At 43.6% G+C, this 21,345-nt stretch overlaps 1 protein-coding gene across 1 annotated transcript in view; it reads right to left on the bottom strand.

Annotated features, from left to right (window-relative positions):
* The window catches only part of LOC143768169 (uncharacterized), a 54,534-nt gene that overhangs the window by 19,284 nt on the left and 13,905 nt on the right, over nt 1–21,345 (bottom strand). Inside the window, exons 5-8 of the mRNA XM_077256858.1 lie at nt 20,187–21,345; nt 14,121–14,211; nt 13,267–13,368; nt 5,126–5,236 (exon numbers count right to left, since the gene is read on the bottom strand). Coding sequence (XP_077112973.1) covers nt 5,126–5,236; nt 13,267–13,368; nt 14,121–14,211; nt 20,187–21,345 — 1,463 coding nt within the window. The remainder of the gene's footprint in view (nt 1–5,125; nt 5,237–13,266; nt 13,369–14,120; nt 14,212–20,186) is intronic.

Below are 21,345 nucleotides of genomic sequence, written 5' to 3'. Positions count from 1 at the left end.
GAGGGAGCCTGCTAACAGAGTTCACAACACTGGGCGGCATTATGTGTGGTGGGGGGGATTATGTGTGGTAATGTGGTGGGGGGGCGGGATTATGTGTGGTAATGTGGTGGGGGCGGGATTATGTGTGGTAATGTGGTGGGGGGGCGGCATTATGTGTGGTGATGTGGTGAGGGGCGGGATTGTGTGTGGTAATGTGGTGGGGGGCGGGATTGTGTGTGGTAATGTGGTGGGGGGGCGGGATTGTGTGTGGTAATTTGTTGTGAATTCTGCTCTTGGGCTCCCTCCGGTGGTTATAAGTGGTAGCGCTGCTGTCTTTGGATCATCAGGTGTGTCCACTTATTGCAATCCTGACTGGGCTATTTAGTCTTGCTTGACCCTTTAGTCAGTGCCAGTTGTCCATTGTTCCTGGAGGATTCACATCCCTGCTTGGTCTCTCCTGCTTTGCTGTTCATTTCAACAAAGATAAGTTCTGGCTTTGTTTTTTGCAGTCCACATGCTGTGGGCCTATAGTTCAGTACATTTCCATGTTCTGTCTTGTCCAGCTTGGTCTGTATAAGGATTTTTTCAGCCAAGCTGGTATCTCTGGAGATGCAGATATACCCTCCATATCTTTAGTTAGATGTGGAGATTTTGTATTTTCTGTGGTGGATATTTTCTAGTGTTTTAATACTGACCGCATAGTACTCTGTCCTATCCTTTCTATTTAGCTAGACCGGCCTCCTTTGCTAAATCCTGATTTCAGTCTGCGTATGTTTTTTCCCTCTCCTCTCACAGTCAATATTTGTGGGGGGCTGTCTATCCTTTGGGAATTTTCTCTGAGGCAAGATAGTTTTCCGTTTCTATCTCTAGGGGTATTTAGTCCTCCGGCTGTGACGAGGTGTCTAGGGAGTGTCAGGCACATCCCACGGCTACTTCTAGTTGCGGTGTTAAGTTCAGGGTCTGCGGTCAGTACAGGTACCACCTTCTCCAGAGTACATCTCATGCTGCTCCTAGGCCACCAGATCATAACAGTACAACTGGCCAACAATGAGTTAATTGCTTCTCAAAAGAAGGGAAGGAAAGTGCTGAGCCATTTTTTTTTCTGTAGTCTGTTGTGGCTTTTCTTCTCTCTTTTCCTCTGGGTGGCTCAGGAGTTTGGCGCTGGCATGGATGTTCAATGATTGGCTTCTCGTGTGGATCAACTTGCTGCTAGAGTACAGGGTATTTCCGATTATATCGTTCAGACTCCGGTTTTAGAGCCTAGAATTCCAACTCCTGATTTGTTTTTTTGGGGACAGGTCCAAATTTTTGAGCTTTAAAAATAACTGTAAACTGTTTTTTGCTCTGAAACCCCGTTCCTCTGGTGATCCCATTCAGCAGGTTAAAATTGTCATCTCTCTGCTGCGTGGTGATCCTCAGGATTGGGCATTTTCCCTGGAATCTGGGAATCCTGCTTTGCTTAATGTAGACACCTTTTTTCAGGCGCTAGGGTTATTGTATGATGAACCTAATTCAGTGGATCATGCTGAGAAGACCTTGTTGGCCCTGTGTCAGGGTCAAGAAGCGGCAGAATTGTATTGCCAGAAATTTAGAAAATGGTCTGTGCTGACTAAATGGAATGAGGATGCCTTGGTGGCAATTTTCAGAAAGGGTCTTTCTGAATCCGTTAAGGATGTTATGGTGGGGTTCCCCACGCCTGCTGGTCTGAGTGATTCTATGTCTCTGGCCATTCAGATTGATCGGCGCTTGCGCAAGCGCAGAGTTGTGCACACTATGGCGTTGTCCTCCGAGCGGAGTCCTGAGCCTATGCAGTGTGATAGGATTTTGTCTAGAGCTGAACGACAAGGATTCAGACGTCAGAATAGGTTGTGTTTTTACTGCGGCGATTTTGCTCATGTTATTTCTGATTGCCCTAAGCGTACAAAGAGAATCGCTAGTTCCGTTACCATCAGTACTGTACAACCTAAATTTCTGTTATCTGTTACCCTGATCTGCTCATTATCGTCATTTTCTGTCATGGCATTTGAAGATTCAGGCGCCGCTTTGAACTTAATGGACTTAGAATTTGCCAGACTGTGGTTTCCCCTTGCAGCCTTTGCAGGACCCTATTCCTTTGAGAGGCATTGATGCTACACCGTTGGCTAAAAATAAACCTCAGTTTTGGACACAGCTGACCATGTGCATGGCGCCAGCCCATCAGGAAGATTGTCGTTTTCTGGTGTTGCATAATTTGCATGATGCTATTTCCATGTTTTGTCTTGTCCAGCTTGGTCTGTATAAGGATTTGTTCAGCCAAGCTGGTATCTCTGGAGATGCAGATATACCCTCCATATCTTTAGTTAGATGTGGAGATTTTGTATTTTCTGTGGTGGATATTTTCTAGTGTTTTAATACTGACCGCATAGCACTCTGTCCTATCCTTTCTATTTAACTAGACCGGCCTCCTTTGCTAAATCCTGATTTCAGTCTGCGTATGTTTTTTCCCTCTCATCTCACAGTCAATATTTGTGGGGGGCTGTCTATCCTTTGGGAATTTTCTCTGAGGCAAGATAGTTTTCCGTTTCTATCTCTAGGGGTATTTAGTCCTCCGGCTGTGACGAGGTGTCTAGGGAGTGTCAGGTACATCCCACGGCTACTTCTAGTTGCGGTGTTAAGTTCAGGGTCTGCGGTCAGTACAGGTACCACCTTCTCCAGAGTACGTCTCATGCTGCTCCTAGGCCACCAGATCATAACAGTAATTATTGTGTGTGGTAATGTGGTGGAGGGGCGGGATTATGTGTGGTAATGTGGTGGGGGGGCGGCATTATGTGTGGTGATGTGGTGGGGGGGCGGCATTATGTGTGGTGATGTGGTGGAGGGATTATGTGTGGTGATGTGTTGAAGGGGCGGGATTATGTGGTAATGTGGTGGGGGTCGGGATTATGTGTGGTGATGTGCTGGGGGGCGGGATTATTTGTGATGTGTTGAAGGGGCGGGATTATGTGTGGTGATGTGGTGGGGGCGAGATTTTATATAAATTAGTTATGTGGGGGCACCACGGTTGGTGGGATACCACCAGGACCTACACAATAGTTTACATGCTCAAGAAAAAACAGACTAGGTCCTATAAATGGGGATCACCACACATCAGATACGGCAAAAATATGAACACAGCTTTATTAAGTAACACATTAAAGTGACAAACACAATTAAAAACATTTAAATAAACATAATTATACAATAGCCCCTAATACGGCAGTAACCCACCAAGGACTCAACAATATGACTTTATTTGTGCTATATATAGACACCAGCCAAACTGGCCCCGTTAAGATGTGAATAAACCCTACTACAAGGCACTCCCCTGGACAAAGTACAATAACACAAAGTATTAGTGACAGATAGGTCCTGCACCCTAGGTCCCAACTACGGGACCACACCGTACTACTATGCCTGACAATACAGAGCAGGTAAGCACATGGATAAATGCATTACACGGTAGCAGGAGCCAAGCAGAGCGGTCACAGAAATAAAGCCCACAGATTACCTAAAACATATAAGACTAAGAGAGTAGCCTGTAAAGAATAGGCAAAATATAAAGAAAATGTTCATGTAGAACAGAGGCAGTCTGAATGAATACTACCCAAAGGCATGTCCTGCCTAACCTGTTCACCCTCCAATGAGAGTCCTAGTACGGGCTAAAAAGAACCCATATAGGCAACATGTAACGCAGAGGCAGTCAAAGGTATACTATGTAATACCTAGTACGGTGTGGTCCCGTAGTTGGGACCTAGGGTGCAGGACAACATATGCCAGGGTCATTCCCACAGTCATTTCAGTGTTACATTTTCCTCATGTTATTTTTCTTTCATGTTTCCATCTGTCACTAATACTTTGTGTTATTGTACTTTGTCCAGGGGAGTGCCTTGTAGTAGGGTTTATTCACATCTTAACGGGGCCAGTTTGGCTGGTGTCTATATATAGCACAAATAAAGTCATATTGTTGAGTCCTTGGTGGGTTACTGCCGTATTAGGGGCTATTGTATAATTATGTTTTTTTAAATGTTTTTAATTGTGTTTGTCACTTTAATGTGTTACTTAATAAAGCTGTGTTCATATTTTTGCCGTATCTGATGTGTGGTGATCCCCATTTATAGGACCTAGTCTGTTTTGGCGGGATTATCTGTGGTAATGTGGTGGGGGGCGGGATTGTGTGTGGTAATGTGGTGGGGGCGGGATTATCTGTGGTAATGTGGTGGGGGGGCAGGATTATGTGTTGTGATGTGATGGGAGGGCGGGATTGTGTGTGGTAATGGGTTGGGGGCGGGATTGTGTGTGGTAATGGTGTGGGGGGCAGGATTATGTGTTGTGATGTGATGGGAGGGCGGGATTGTGTGTGGTAATGGGTTGGGGGCGGGATTATATGTTGTGATGTGATGGGAGGGCGTGATTGTGTGTGGTAATGGGATGGGGGCGGGATTGTGTGTGGTAATGGGGTGGGGGGCGGGATTATGTGTGGTAATGTGGTGGGAGGGCGGGATTGTGTGTGGTAACGGGGTGGGGGCGGATTGTGTGTGGTAATGGGGTGGGGGGCGGGATTATGTGTGGTGATGTGGCGGGGCGGAGCTACTGTGCAGGGGGCGGGATTAGCGAGTAATCACGATGCTATATATATATATATATATATATATATATATATACAAATAATTAAAAATATATACGATATATGGCAGAATTGCTGCCTTTTCGACACCCAGCCTTCCTAACAAAAGTGGTGGGAGTCAATCATAATTACAAACTCATTCCACAAATAACAATAGATTTTTTTTTAAAGTATTATATTTCTCTAAACAAAACAATGTGATTTAATAATTGCATGTTTGTTAGGCAATCCCTGCATGTGTTTTGGCTGTTGCACAGCCGCGACACATGCAGCCGCGGTGACAGGAACAAATTATTTGAGCATGCCGAAGACTCTCGGTTAGCCCCAGAGCATGCTCAGATAACACCTTATCAGAGCACGCTCGCTCATCACTAGTAAAAAATGCAGGATCCAAGTGATGTATGCTTTATTCATCATGTACTCAAACAGGACAGATTTTTTTAAACTGTACTTGAAATGACATGTTACAGTATGAGCTACGTTGACATCATCAGAATCTCTCACCTCTCCAGTAAGCCGGAAGAGGATTTCTAGGGTGAGGTGTAATATCCTCTCCACCATCTTGTCGCTGTCCCTATCCATCCTTGTAGGGTCACTCAGGAGAATTCTCTTATATAGAAGATCTCAACTGAGAGGATCCGATATTGTAGGGACCTGAATGGGAAGAAGATGTAACATCATTAAGTAATGTGATAACAAGGGGGAACATATGGGACAGAACTAATACACAGTACACTGCAGCCAATATTGTAGTTGCAGGGACCTAAGCAGAGTGTGAAAGAACCACAGGAGCCATCAGTAATGACAACGCTAAAAAGTTGCTTTTGAAAATGAGTGGGTTTAAAAATTAGTAAAAATAAACAATAATAAAATAGTGGTTTCACCTCCTGGCTCCTTGGTGCATCGTAGTCGTAGCTTCCGGGATCGCGCCGCAGCTGCATATGTCACGGCTGTGTCTGCGGCACTGATCGGCTGATCAGCCGGCGCGATCCAGGAAGCCGGGTTCCCTCTGCAGCTTATTGGAAAGTGTTATAGATTTCCAAATAAGAGGGGACCCGAACAAATTTGCTCAACTCTAATTGGGACCTCTCCTGCTCATTGTTAAAGAAGTTGTCCACTACTTGGACAATGTGTTGTCATACCCCTCACTTGGCCCCCATCTATATCTATATATATAATTGTCTACGGGTTTTTCTGTCTGTCTGTCTGTCCTGGAAATCCCGCGTCTCTGATTGGTCGAGGCCGCCAGGCCTCAACCAATCAGCGACGGGCACAGCATGGGGACGATGATGTCATAAAGGTTGCCTCGACCAATCAGCGACGGGCACAGTCTGCCGCAAATTCGCCTCGACCAATCAGCAACGGGCACAGTATCGACGTAGATGTCATAATGGTTGCCATGGCGACGATGATGTCATAAAGGTTGCCTCGACCAATCAGCGACGGGCACAGTCTGCCGCGAATTCTGGAATCATCATTGTCCATATACTACGGGGACATGCATATTCTAGAATACCCGATGCGTTAGAATCGGGCCACAATCTAGTATATAAAAACGAGTGTGTGTGTGTGTGTATCAACGATGATGTTATAATGGTTGCCATGGCGACGATGATATCATAAAGGTTGCCATGGCGAAGGTGATATCATATTGGTTGCCATGGCGATGATGTTATAATAGGTTGTAATGGTGACGGGTATGTCATAATAGTTGCCACAGCGACGATGATGTTAGAATGGTTGCCATGGCGAAGATGATATCATAATGGGTATATGGGCACGGGACTATGGGATGGAGGATATGTATGATGGGTATATGGGCAAAGAACTATGGGATGGAAGATGTGTGATGGGTACATGGGCACGGGACTATGGGATGGGGGATATGTATGATGGGTATATGGGCACGGGACTATGGGATGGAAGATGTGTATGATAGGGTATATGGGCACCGGACTATGGGATGGAGGATGTGTATGATAGGGTATATGGGCACGGGACTATGGGATGGAGGATGTGTATGATGGGTATATGGGCACGGGACTATGGGATGGAGGATAATCATAATTTTTTATAACTAGCCATAGTTAGTTACTCTGCCCAGGCAACGCTGGGCTCTTAAGCTAGTAAAATAATAAAGCTTATTCTCTCCTCTTGTGTCGGCGCCGTTCCCCATGGTCACGAGGCTCTCGTGCTGTTTTTGTGATATGTGAAGCCGGTGCCCAATCAGCGCTGTCATCACTGTCTTTGCCTCCTGTCAAAGTGAACAGGAAGCCAATGATCAGCAGCAGTTCGGAATTCCTCTTTGTTTTTTGATTTGTCCAAAGGCGAGGACAGTGACAACAGCCCTGATTGAGCGCAGGAATCACGTGTCACAACAACCGCACAACAGCCCTGGGAAGAGCGAGTGCCGACAACAGCAGTGATAGAGAGCCCCCTTTAAACCTGGAAAAAACAAAGAACATTTTGCAAATAAGAAACCAATAACTTCAGTAAGGCTGCTTTTACACATCAGGTTTTTTGTTTCAGGCACAATCCGGCAATTTTTTTAAAAAAACGGATCCAGTTTTTTCCCCCAGAGTTGTATTACCGCCAGATTGTGCCTGAAGGACATGCGTTTCATCCGTTTTGTGCCGGATCCGTCCCTTCAGGCTTTTTTGCCGGACACAAAAAAAATCCCCTGCAACGTTTTTTCTGTACGGCGAAAATGTGTGAAAGTAGCCTTACGGGACATTGTAGACCTGCACAGAGCACATCATCCATTCCCCGGACAAGTAAAGGAGAGGTTACATTTCTCCATGGAGAGGAAAACCCAACATTTCCATTCCCTGTAATCTCCACCCCAGAGAGAAAGCGTCATCTGTCCCCAAACCAGAGCGCCCTCCCCTGTATACATGAGCACAGCCAGCGTCCTATTACTGTACATATACACATGGCAGAGCTGGGGGCACTATCTCCGGGAATGGAGGGGTTACTGCCCCCTGCCCCCGCCCAGTAATGGGGAATCTCCAGCACCTACCTCCACCTGCAGAGCCGCACACCACATATATGGCTGTTCTGTGCGCACAGGACCTGGGATGAGGCCACAGCAGGGGAGGAGTCAGGGGTCACATGATCAGGGGCCTCAGTGTATGCAGGACTCTGCTGTGCTGGTTGTCATGGTGCTGGATGAGGGGAAGTTTATGTGTGGGGTCAGGAGGGGTTTACAGGGTGGATGTAGCAGAGCCGTGTGTGTACGAGGTGTACGGAGCAGAGCCGTGTGTGTACGGGGTGTACGGAGCGGAGCCGTGTATGTATGAGGTGTACGGAGCGGAGCCGTGTGTGTATGAGGTGTACTGAGCAGAGCCGCGTGTACGAGGTGTACGGAGAGGGGCCGTGTGTGTACAAGGTGTACGGAGCGGAGCCGTGTGTGTACGAGGTGTACGGAGCGGAGCCATGTGTGTACAAGGTGTACGGAGCGGAGCCGTGTGTGTACGAGGTGTATGGAGAGGAGCCACGTGTGTGTACGAAGTGTATGGAGCGGAGCCACATGTGTACGAGCTGTACGGAGCAGAGCCGTGAGTGTACGAGGTGTATGGAGCGTATCCACGCGTGTACGGGGTGTACCGAACGGAGCCACATGTGAATGAGGTGTACAGAGTGGAGCCATGTGTGTGCGAGGTGTACGGAGCAGAGTTATGTGTACGGATCAAAGCCATGTGTGTACGACGTCTGCGGAGCGGAACCGTATGTCTACGAGGTGTATGGAACAGAGCTGTCTGTGTACAGAGCGGAGCCGTTTGTGTACAATGTGTATAGAACAGAGCCACGTGTATAATGTTTGTTTTCAATTCTTCATACTGTATAAAAGACTTTGTTGGTGATGAAGCTTCAGGACGCCTCCTGTATGGAGAAACTAGTCGCAGGCATGGCTCAGGTGTGATTTTGTCCCACTCTTCAACACAAACACCCTTCACATCCTGAAGGTCCCTGGGCTCCATCTATGAATTCTGAGCTTTAGTTCCTTTCATACATTTTTCTATTGGATTCAGGACAGGTGATTGGTTGGGCCATTCTAGCAACTTTATTTTCTCTCTGAAACCAATTGAGCGTTTCTTTGGCCATGTGTTTGGGATCATTGTCTTGCTGAAATGTCCATCCTCGTTTCATCTTCATCATCCTGGTAGAGGCAGCAGATTTTTATCAAGAATGTCTAGATCTATTTGTCCATTCATCCTTCCTTCAATCATAAGACGTTTACGAGTACCGTATGCTGAAAAACAGCCCCACACCATGATGTTCTCACCTCCAAGCCTCACTGTTGGTATGGTACTTTGGGGTGATATACATTGCCTTTTGGCCTCCAAACATGGTCTGCATTATGGCATCAAAAGAGTTAAATTTTGGTCTCATGTGACCAGACCATATTCTCCCAGTATTTCACAGCCTTGTCTAAATGTTGTTGAGCATACATTAAACTTGCTAGAACATGCTTTTTGCTCAATGGAGCATTGCGTTGTGAGCGTGCATACAAGCCATGTAGGGTGAGTGCATTACTTATTGTTTTCTTTGAAGCCTGCTGATTACTGGTCTTTCTTTAGCTCTCCTCAGGTAATCCTTGGTTCTTGGACAACTCTTCTGATAATTCTTTTCACTCCTCTCTGAAATCTTGCAGAGAGCACCTGGTCATCGCTGGTTTATGGTGAAATTATGTTCTTTCCACTTCCAGGTTATGGCCCCAACGGTGCTCACTGGAACCTTTAGTAGGTTAGAAATTCTTCAGTAACCAATGCTATCAGTATGTTTTGCAACAATAAGGTTGTGACAGTCTTGAGACAGCTCACCGATTTTACCCATCATGAGATGTTTCTTGTGTGGCACCTTGGTAATGAGACACCTTTTTATAGGCCATCAGTTGAACCAGACGATTTTATATTTTTCCTAAGTGGCAGGATTGCTTTCTAATTACTGATAGATTTTAGCTACTATCATGACTTTCAATTGGCATTTTGCACTTTTCTTTCTTCATGTGTTCAATACTTTTTCCCTATGTAATTTCTCATTTTTAAAGATAATTTATAGACATCTGTGGTTTGAGTTCTTTCCCTGTGTGGATTGAATGGGTTGTGACTGACATCTGATGAGAATTTCATGTCAATATACTTACTTAGAAAATTGGTGACGTGTTCAATACTTTTTTCACGTGCTGTATGTGCACACTGCTACGGTGGCCTCCTCAGACCACTATTGTCTCGCACTCGCCCTTCTGTAAGTTATTACGTGATACAGATGATTTAGAGCTCATTTAGTATCAGACATTGTGTTTTCATGTGTCCTGTTGTGCAACGTACATACTGGACACAACACATTACACAATCAAATAGATTATAATTACTGTAATTAATGGTTTTGTCTGGCCTTGGGGTACAAGTGTGCAGTCATTCTATGTGACTACAGACTTAGAGTCTTCACAGCTGGGACAGTACAGGATCAGTTGTAACGTTGAATGACACCATTCACTTTACCATATACAATGGCATGTAAAAATGTGGGCACCCCTGGTCAAAATTACTGTTATTCTGAACAGTTATGCAAGTTGAAGATGAAATGATCTCTAAAAGGTCTAAAGTTAAAGATGGGACATTTTGTTTCTATTTTGATCAGAAAAAATATATATGTATTTTCCAGTGCAAAAGTTTAGGCACCCTGCATGATTAGTATTATAAACGCTTTCTGTAGTCAGGCAAGAGTCTTTCAGTTCTTGTTTGAGGGAATTTTATCCATCGTTCCTTGGAAAATTCTTCCAGTTCTGTGAGATTCCTGGCTCGTCTTGCATGCACTGCTATTTTGAGGTCTAGCCACAGATTTTCAATGATGTTCCGATCGGAGGACTGTGAGGGACATGGTAAAACCTTCAGCTTGTGCCTTTTGAGGTAGTCTATTGTGGATTGCTCAGCAATGACATATTTTGAGCCTCATAATGGGAAAGCTGTACTATAGAGATAATAAATTCTGAGACTTCTGCTGATATTAGGAAATTGGAGTATGATGTTTGGGAAAGCTGGGTTGCAGCTCGTTGATGGTAAGTTGTGAATATGGTATTGGGAAAGCTTGGTACACCTTAATGATGACACTCTCGGAGGAGTCAGTGATGATACATTTAGAGATTGATGCTAGGAAAATTGGGGTGAAACTTACTGATTAAATATTCTCAGACTATCTGCTGACACTGAGAAATTTAGGATGCAGGTCATTGATAAATTCTAAGAGGATACTTGGAAGACTGGGTTACAGCTTAGTGATATCTTCTGGAGGTGATCCTGGGAAAACTAGTTTAAAACTCAGTGATATTTTTTGAGACATATCCTAGGAGAGCTGGGATGTAGCTCAGAGTTGATTCTTTTTGAGACTTGCTGACATGAGTCAATAACACTCTTGGAAACCTAGTTTGCAGTTTATGAATTATGCTAATAGGAGTAATGCTGAGAAAGCTGGGTTGCAGCTCAGTGATGATATATTTTGAAACTTATGTTGGGAAAGCTGGGTTACAGCTTATTGATGATACCTTTTGGAATGCTGCTGGGAGAGCTGGGTTACAACTCTATGATAAAACCTGGGATGTGACTCAATGTTGATTCTTTTTGAGACTTGCTGACTCGGGCAGATAAAGATTGCAGTTCATGCTTGATGCTGTCTAACAGACAGAAAGTAATGGGAAAGCTGCACTGTAGCTCGGTGATGCATTCTGGCAGGTGCGGACTGGGGCTGAAATTCGGCCCTGGCATTTGAAATCACACCGGCCCATGCTGTCCCCATGCCCAAGCACTTGATGGGATATATTACTAATATTACCCTGAATGGAGGAAAGCAAGATTTACTACAAGAGCAATATTTCTAATGATACCGATGGCCTTGCGGGGTAAGTGACAGAGTCAGCGACATTGTGCTCCATCACAACTCTTAATAGTATGGGCGTCTTGAGAACACCGATTCTGTTAACAATGTTGCAGACAAGGCAGCCCACAACCAGACAGACCCTTCTGGCATTTACCAGAATTGCCAGTCCGGCCCTGCATTTTGGGGTGGTGCTGATAAAGTGGAGATCCAGTTCAGCCCCAGGCTAGGATAACACAACTGTTTTGTCTCCGTCTGAGAAAAACATTCAGATGTCATGCTATGGCGATCTTCAGTAAGGGAGGGGGGCCTCACACTGTCCCTGGAACTAGATTGTGAAAATCAGACGTCATCCGAGTGCAGCCTGCTGCTTTCCATTGGTCCATTGACTTGCATTGCCGATTTTGACCTGACACTCAGATAAAAATCGGACATGCCTCTGCCATTTTCCTTGGACCACTTAGTCCAAGAAAAAAATCAGACATGCACAGCGCCATAGAATAACGTGTATGAGTGCTATCTGTGGTTTTTACTCATCAGATTGAAACTGTCATGTGCACGGACCTTAATGCTGAGAGGGGGGGGGTGTTGAGTTACTGAATTAATGTACTAAAAAAATAACCACCCTTTGCCTTCATCACTTCTAGGCCTACTTGCACACAATATTTGAGGGAACTTGGCAAGGAGGTTGTTCCAAACATTTTGGAGTACTAACCACAGATCTTCTGTGTATATTGGTTTTGCGGAAATTAGTCTCTCATCGTGTAATCCATGAAAGACCGGATGATATTGAGATTAAGGCACTGTGTAGGCCGTATCATCACTTCCAAGACTCCATGTTCTTCTTTACACTGAAGAAATTTATTACTGACATTGGCTGAATGTTTGGGGTCGTTGTCCTTCTGTAGGATAAATATGGAGCCAATCAGATGCCTCCCTGATGGTATAACACGTTGGATATATATCCGCCTTGTTTAAATATATGACAAGCATAACACAAGCAAACACAAAATGCAGTTTTTAAATGAAGGTCCCTAAACACAACATAAATTAACTGTGGTTTATCACATCTTTGGGAAGCCGAGTTCAATTTCCCTAGCCACACACAGACCTAACTACTGCCACACCTGTTCTCAATCAGGAAATCACTTAAATTGGACCTGCCTGACAAAGTGAAGTAGACCAAAAGACCGTCAAAAGCTAGACATCATGCCGTGATCCAAAGAAATTCTGGAACAAAAGAGAAAAAGTAATTGAGACCTATTGTAGCGCTGCTTCCAGTGCCTCTGCATGGTGACCCCCTACCCCTCCATGCAGGGACGCCAGCTTCCTCACTGACCCAGCCCCACTACGGCTTCCTGATTCATGTGTGCGCTGCAGTCTTGGTCCTAGTACATTTTGGTAAATGCCCTCAACTTGTATCTGAGAGAAATTTGAGATAAGCAGTACACCTGCAAGATGGCTGCCAGCCAATAGCTTGGTGGCATCTTGTATAAGACTCCCTCTCCACTAGGGAAGGGACAAGTAACCTACTTAATCATTAGTTAGTAAAGTATTCTACTAGTGAGTTGTGAGGTCCCCTTGTTCTGGTGCGGCCAAAACCTGAACGTTATCCCCTGGTCCCGGTGTAGCCAGTCCTGTATAGGTAGTCCCCTGGTCAAGGAGCGACCAACGCCTGAACTCGTCCCCTGGTCCTGGAGCAGCCAGTGCCTGAACCTTGTCCCGGAGCATCCAGTGCCTAATCCTCATCCCAGAGTGGCCAGAGCCCACACCTTGTTCCTTGGTCCCAGAGCAGCCAGTTCCTGAACCTTGTCCACTGGTCCCGGAGCAGCCAGGACCTCAACCTCGTCCCCTGGTCCTTGAGCAGCCAGTACCTGAACATTGACTCATGGTGTGGCCAGTCCTGTGCTCTAAGTCCCCGGATCTCACTGCGGCCAACCCTGTTCCCTAAGTCCGCTGCTCCCAGTGTGTAAACTTTATCCCCAGGTCCATGAATCACCAAACCCTTATCCAGTATCCTAGACTGGCATATCTGAACTAAGCCATAAATCAGTGTCAGCATACCTGACCCGTGGGGTCAGCAGCTGCACTAACAGGTTCAGCCCAGGAGTTGTGCCTTGTGGCTACCTGCCGCACAAGCCTGTACTCATCACTAGAGGCTCCAGTGAACACCAAAGTAGCTGCTTAGTTTTGCCCCTTCCTGGGTAGGCACAGCCCTGTGGCACAGTTGGTCCACAAATCCACATGTGCCACGGTTGGGCATAATATTTATCAGTCTTGAAAAAGTTATAAATCCATTTCTCAAGCTTTGAGACTCCAGCGAACCACAGTGAGAGCCATTATCCACAAATGGTAAAAATATGGAACCGTGGTGAACCTTCCCAGGAGTGGCCAGCCAACCAAAATTACCCCAAGAGCGCAGCGATTACTCATCCAAGAGGTCACAAAAGACCCCACAGCAACATCCGAAGAACTGCAGGCCTCAATTGCCTCAGTTAAGGTCAGTGTTCATGACTCCACCATAAGAAAGAGACTGGGCAAAAATGGCCTGCATGGCAGAGTTCCAAAATGAAAACCACGGTTGACCAATAAGAACATAAAGGCTTGTCTCAGTCTTGCCAGAAACATCTTGATGATCCCCAAGATGTTTTGGAGAATACTGCTTGGAAAGACGAGATAAAGGTTGAACGTTTTGGAAGATGTATGTTCCATTACATCTGGCATAGAAGTAAGACAGCATTTCAGAAAAGGAACATCATACCAACAATAGAATTTGGTGGTTGTAGTGTGATGGTCTGGGGTTGTTTTGCAGCATCAGGACCTGGAAGATTTGCGGTGGTAAATGGAACCATGAATTCTGCTGTCTACCAAAACATCCTGAAGGAGAATGTCTGCCCTTCTGTTCGTGACCTCAAGCTCAAGCGCACTTGGGTTATGCTGCAGAACAATGATCCAAAATACAATAGCAAGTCCACCTCTGAATGGCTTAAGAAAAACAAAATTAAGAATTTGGAGTGGCCTATGCAAAATCCTGACCTTAATATGATTGTGATGCTGTGGCATGACCTTAAAAAGGTGATTCATGACATGAAACCCTCCAATGTGGCTGAATTACAACAATTCTGCAAAGATGAGTGGGCCAAAATTCCTCCAGAGCGTTGTAAAAGACTCATTGCCAGTTATCACAAACGCTTGATTGCAGTTGTTGCTGCTAAGGGTGGCCCAATCAGTTATTATGTTTAGGGGCAATCACTTTTTCACACAGGGCCCTGTAGGTTTGGTTGAACCAGTTATTTTTAGGGGGCAATGACTTATTTACACAGGGCCCTGTAGGTTTGGCTCAACCAGTTATGTTTAGGGGGCAATCACTTTTTCACACAACTGTGTATATTATATATGTATATGTGTGTTTATATATATATATATATATACTAGCTGTACTACCCGGCTTCGCCCGGGTTAATGACTGCTGTTAGCAAAATAGAATGTGTTAACAAAAATTTATTCTGCACACAAAAACCACAAAACAAATAGATAGAAATGTAATTATTAAAAGGCAAAAACTAAGCTAATAGAAGAATTTCACAACATATATTAGCTTTGTTATACTGAGAATGTCTTTGTTGCCTATATTAACCAATCAGAGCTCAGGTTAATTAACTGTAGCAAAATAGAAGCTGAGCTGTGATTGGTTGCTATTGGCAGCCTGATAAATCCCCAGCCAACAGGAAGCCCTCCCCCCTGGCAGTATATATTAGCTCACACATACACATAATAGACAGGCCATGTGACTGACAGCTGCCGTATTTCCTATATGGTACATTTGTTGCTCTTGTAGTTTGTCTGCTTATTAATCAGATTTTTATTTTTGAAGGACAATACCAGACTTGTGTGTGTTTTAGGGTGAGTTTCATGTGTCAAGTTGTGTGTGTTGAGTTGCGTGTGGCGACATGCATGTAGCGACTTTTGTGAGATGAGTTTTGTGTGGTGACATGCGTGTAGCAACATTTTGTGTGTCGAGTTGCATGTGACAGGTTAGTGTAGCAAGTTGTGTGCAGCAAGATTTGTGCATGGCGAGTTTTGCGCGTGGCGAGTTTTATGTGTGGTGCGTTTTGAGTATGTGCAAGTTTTATGTGAGGCAACTTTTGCATGTGGTGCAACTTTTGTACATGTGGCAATTTTTCTGTGTGTGCAAGTTTTGCATGAGGTGAGTTTTCCATGAGGTGAGTTTTGCACGTGTGGCGAGTTTTGCGTGAGCCTAGTTTTGCATATGGCGAGTTTTGCATGTAGCGAGTTTTGCGCGTTGCGAGTTTTGAGTGGTGACTTTTGTGTTTCGACTTTTATGTGGCGAGGTTGGTGTGTGTGTGGTGAAATGTGTGCTGAGGGTGGTATATGTGTTCAAGCACGTGGTAGTGTGTGGCGCATTTTGTGTTTGTGTTCACATCCCAGTGTGTGGTGAGTATCCCATGTCGGGGCCCCACCTTAGCAACTGTACGGTATATACTCTTTGGCACCATCGCTCTCATTCTTTAAGTCCTCATTGTTCACATCTGGCAGCTGTCAATTTTCCTCCAACACTTTTCCCTTCACTTTTTCCCCATTATGTAGATAGGGGCAAAATTGTTTGGTGAATTGGAATGCGCGGGGTTAAAATTTCACCTCACAACATAGCCTATGACGCTCTCGGGGTCCAGACGTGTGACTGTGCAAAATTTTGTGGCTGTAGCTGCGACGGTGCAGATGCCAATCCCGGACATACACACATACATACATACACACATTCAGCTTTATATATTAGATATACCTGTATGTAATCTCCTGTATATAGTATATACCTGTGTGTCATCTCACCTATATATAGTATATATCTGTGTGTCATCTCCTTCTGTATATAGTATATACCTGTATGTCATCTCCTCCTATACATAGCATATACCTGTATGTCATCTCCTCCTGTATATACTATATACCTGTAGGTAATCTGCTCCTGTATATAGTATATACCTGTGTGTCATCTCCTCCTGTATATAGTATATACCTGTATGTCATCTCCTCCTGTATGTAGTATGTACCTGTATGTCATCTCCTCCTCTATATAGTATATACCTGTGTGTCATCTCTCCTGTATATAGTATATATCTGTGTGTCATCTCCTCCTGTATATAGCATATACCTGTGTGTCATCTCCCCTGTAAATAGTATATACCTGTGTGTCATCTCCTCCTGTATATAGTATATAACTGTATGTCATCTCCTCCTGTATTAGCCCTCGTTCACACGTTATTTGGTCAGTATTTTTACCTCAGTATTTGTAAGCTAAAATGGCAGCCTGATAAATCCCCAGCCAACAGTAAGCCCTCCCCCTGGCAGTATATATTAGCTCACACATACACATAATAGACTGGTCATGTGACTGACAGCTGCCGGATTCCTATATGGTACATTTGTTGCTCTTGTAGTTTGTCTGCTTATTAATCAGATTTTTATTTTTGAAGGATAATACCAGACTTGTGTGTGTTTTAGGGCGAGTTTCGTGTGTCAAGTTGTGTGTGTTGAGTTGCGTGTGGCGACATGCATGTAGGGACTTTTGTGAGATGAGTTTTGTGTGGCGACATGTGTGTAGCAACTTTTTGTGTGTCGAGTTGCATGTGACAGGTTAGTGTAGCAAGTTGTGTGCAGCAAGTTTTGCGCATGGCGAGTTTTGCGCGTGGCGAGTTTTATGTGTGGTGCCTTTTGAGTATGTGCAAGTTTTGTGTGAGGCAACTTTTGCATGTGTTGCAACTTTTGTGTATGTGGCAATTTTTCTGCGTGTGGCAATTTTTCTGCGTGTGCAAGTTTTGCGTGTGGCGAGTTTTCCATGAGGTGAGTTTTGCACGTGTGGCGAATTTTGCATGTGGAGATTTTTGCGCGTGGCGAGTTTTGAGCGGCGACTTTTGTGTTTCTACTTTTATGTGGTGAGGTTGGTGTATGTGTGGTGAAATGTGCGCTGAGGGTGGTATATGTGTTCGAGCACGTGGTAGTGTGTGGCGCATTTTGTGTGTGTGTTCATATCCCCGTGGTGGTGTGGTGATTATCCCATGTCGGGGCCCCACCTTAGCAACTGTACAGTATATACTCTTTGGCGCCATCACTCTCATTCTTTAAGTCCCCCTTGTTCACATCTGGCAGCTGTTAATTTGCCTCCAACACTTTTCCTTTCATATTTTCCCCATTATGTAGATAGGGGCAAAAATGTTTGGTGAATTGGAAAGCGCGGGGTTAAAATTTCACCTCACAACATAGCCTATGACGCTCTCGGGGTCCAGACGTGTGACTGTGCAAATTTTTGTGCCTGTAGCTGCGACGCCTCCAACACTTTTCCTTTCACTTTTTCCCCATTATGTAGATAGGGGCAAAATTGTTTGGTGAATTGGAAAGCGCGGGGTTAAAATTTCACCTCACAACATAGCCTATGACGCTCTCGGGGTCCAGACGTGTGACTGTGCAAAATTTTGTGGCTGTAGCTGCGACGGTTCAGATGCCAATCCCGGACATACATACATACATACATACATACACACACACACACATTCAGCTTTATATATTAGATATATATATATATATATATATATATATATATATATATATATATATATATATATATATATATATATTATACACATACTAACACAAACATGTTATGGAGATGGAATATGTTAATAAAAAGTGTTTGGTAATGAACTTACTTATGAACCTGAAAAAGCCAGTGTTTGTCACTCTATCCCTGATTTCTGCCTCTCCATAAGGGAGCAGCCAGCAGCAATTCAGGGGCTCGCACGGACACAAGGCCTCTGTGCAAGAACAGATTATGAGCCCATTGCAGTCCAATAATGCGTCTGTGACAAAAGCTGCCCCCTGGCAGTTAGAGATTTAGCAAAGAAAAGCATGTGAAAAAAGGAAACAAGTCATGTAAGGGCCAGAAAGTGTTACCCCTCATGGACACACACAACATCTTATTGTAAAAAGTGATCTGGAATGACACGTACACATTGAGGAGTAAATGCACTTCAATGTTTCATATAAATCAATAATAAAAGTGAAGAAACTTTGTAACATTTTATTTAGAAAAATTATTTTCCCAGAACAGACTCCTTTTGTTCCTGCACTGAGCATTCCCTCTTAAAATGGACACTTCACCCAATTTTTGATGTTGAACTGGGCATACAATGTAATAATGGTTGTAGAGCAGAATAAAGTAGGTGTTATCAGATAGTTTTCAATGGTGGCGGTCACTTCTTCTCCCTGTATGAGTTGCCCAATCATAGATGTATATTAGTTTTCACTGGGGGCGTCCATTTCTTCTCCCTTTATAAGTTGGCCAATTATAGATGTTTATAGTTCCTTTTTGTACCTTAATAAAGTACTGTTACATACTGTAAATGCAAGTATGTGCAGAATCTTGGAACTATGATATAGAATAAATATTTTTCTATGCAAGATAATTTTTACACGTAAAACTAGAGTGAAGGGATGGATCTACAGAAGACTTTCTGTCCTGCGTTAAGAACGTAGTATGGTTAAAACAAGTGATGTCTACATCAGTAATCATTTTCAAGAAGAAAAACTTACCTAAAAAAATTCTACCTGGAATTTATTGACTAATTTTCCCTTTGAAAAATGGCTACCAGCTTTCCTAGAACTCATAACTATCATAATATGTAAAGAGTTAAGAAAAATAGTCCCAAAACACAAGCATATACTGCAAGCATATACTGTAGTGTGTACTAATGATTGGTAAATGCAACATCTGCATAGGTGACTGATCTTCCGGTCTCTGCATCTGTTGCTGGGTGGCACCGTGCTCTTGTTACGGTTTACAGTTCTAGTTCTATGTCCTCTGGACATGCAGTACCATTGAGGCTAGGAGATTGAGAGTTAACTTCTGTCAGTGTTTGCTCCCTGCTGTGTGGCCTGGGTGGGGCTGCAAGCTATTTAAGCTCCTAACATACTGCCAGTTATAATCTGTCTTGCTTCTGCAAACTAGTTTGCCTTGTTGTATTCCTAGTAGACATTGCTGATTTTGACCTCAGTTCATTTTTTGACTATTCTTTTTTCTTTACGATTTATTCCCTACACCAACCTACTGGTTCTGTCCCGACCACCAGACCATTCTCTTGCCTCTTTTTCGCTGAAGACACGAGCCCTTGTGTAGAAGCAATCCAGTGGACCCCATTGTAAGACTAGATCACTGTTCAGGGTGAAGGCAGTGGTTCTTGTGGAATCTGCCAGACAAGTCTGGCCAAGGTAGCTTTTTCCGAGGCTGCAGCCTCTGACAGATGTAACAGTAACAAATTTTGAGACGTATATATTTATATATGTCTCTTTGAAAGCGCTTCACTGTGAAACACGCAGTAGTTTGTCTGGTTTTCCATTCTATTTCCACCATTTATAATCAGGTCGTCTGTGATCCTTATTTATTAAATTGTGACTCATTTAATAAAAGTCAGTGTGTGAGACTTATATAATCCACACTATTTCTTGGATTTGGTGTATTTATGAATATGGCTATGTCCCTGTGTGAATTTTTGGGCCTCAACAAACACATTTTCCTCATTCTGAACATTCAAAATAATTATTTCCCATATAAATTTTCTGGTGTATGAGATGTTATATCTGGATAAAACATTTCTTACATGTATAACAATATTATTGCTTCTCCCTTGCATGACTTCTTAGATGTACAGAAAGATTTGATTTGTTGTTAAAACATTTCCCACATTCAGAACATGGAAATGGTTTCTCCCCTGTGTGAGTTCTCACATGTATAGTAAGACTTGATTTCTGGTGATAACTTATCCCACATTCAAAACATGAATATGGTCTCTCCCCTGTGTGAATTCTCTGATGTGTACTAAGATTTGATCTTGTGATAAAACATTTCCCACATTCCGAACATGAAAATGGTTTCTCCCCTGTGTGAGATCTCTGATGTGATATTAGAGTAGATTTATCTGTAAAACATTTCCCACATTCTGAACATGAAAATGGCTTCTCTCCTGTGTGAGTTCTCTGATGTTTAGCAAGGTCTGATTTCTGAAACCAACGTTTGCCACATTCTGAACATGAAAATGGTTTCTCTTCTATGTAAGTTTTCTGATATTTAACTTGCGATTTTTGGGTAAAACATACCCCATCTTGTGAACTTGTAAGTGGCTTCTCCCCTGTGTGATTGCTCTGATGAGCAATAAGATCCGATTTCAGGGTAAAACATTTCCCACATTCAGGACATAAATATATCTTCTCCCCTATGTGACTTCTCTGATGTGCAACAAGGTGTAATTTCTGGTTAAAACCTTTTCCACATTCTGAACATGTAAATGGCTTTACCTCTGTGTGAATTGTCTGATGTGTAATAAGTTCTGATTTCTCGCTAAAACATTTCTCGCATTCTGCACATGAATATGGCTTCTCCCCTGTGTGACTTCTCTCATTTTTAACAAGATTTGTTTTCCGGTTAAAACACTTATCACATTCAGAAGATGAGTATGGGTTCTCCCCTGTCAACAAGTCAACACAAGTTGATTTTCGAGTGTAAAATTTGCCACATTCTGAACATAAATATAGTTTCTCCACTTTTTGAGTATATAGTTCAACACACGTTCTGTTTCTGTGACTTTTACTTTGATTAAGAATATGTAATGAATCAGAAGCCAGGAGCGGTTGTTGATTAGATGTTAGATCTTTCCTAATGAGAGCTGATGGTATATCTGGGATAATGGCACGTGCTTCATATGTATCTTGTATGATATCACCATCATCTGCTTTAAAATCTGAAGATAACACACATTCCTCTGAGCTTCTGATACAGTCAC

Source organism: Ranitomeya variabilis, chromosome 4, assembly GCF_051348905.1.
Source record: "Ranitomeya variabilis isolate aRanVar5 chromosome 4, aRanVar5.hap1, whole genome shotgun sequence".
In the NCBI taxonomy this organism is placed as follows: domain Eukaryota; kingdom Metazoa; phylum Chordata; class Amphibia; order Anura; family Dendrobatidae; genus Ranitomeya; species Ranitomeya variabilis.
Note: the sequence above shows the minus strand (reverse complement) of the source record. Positions and strands in the feature narration are given on the sequence as shown.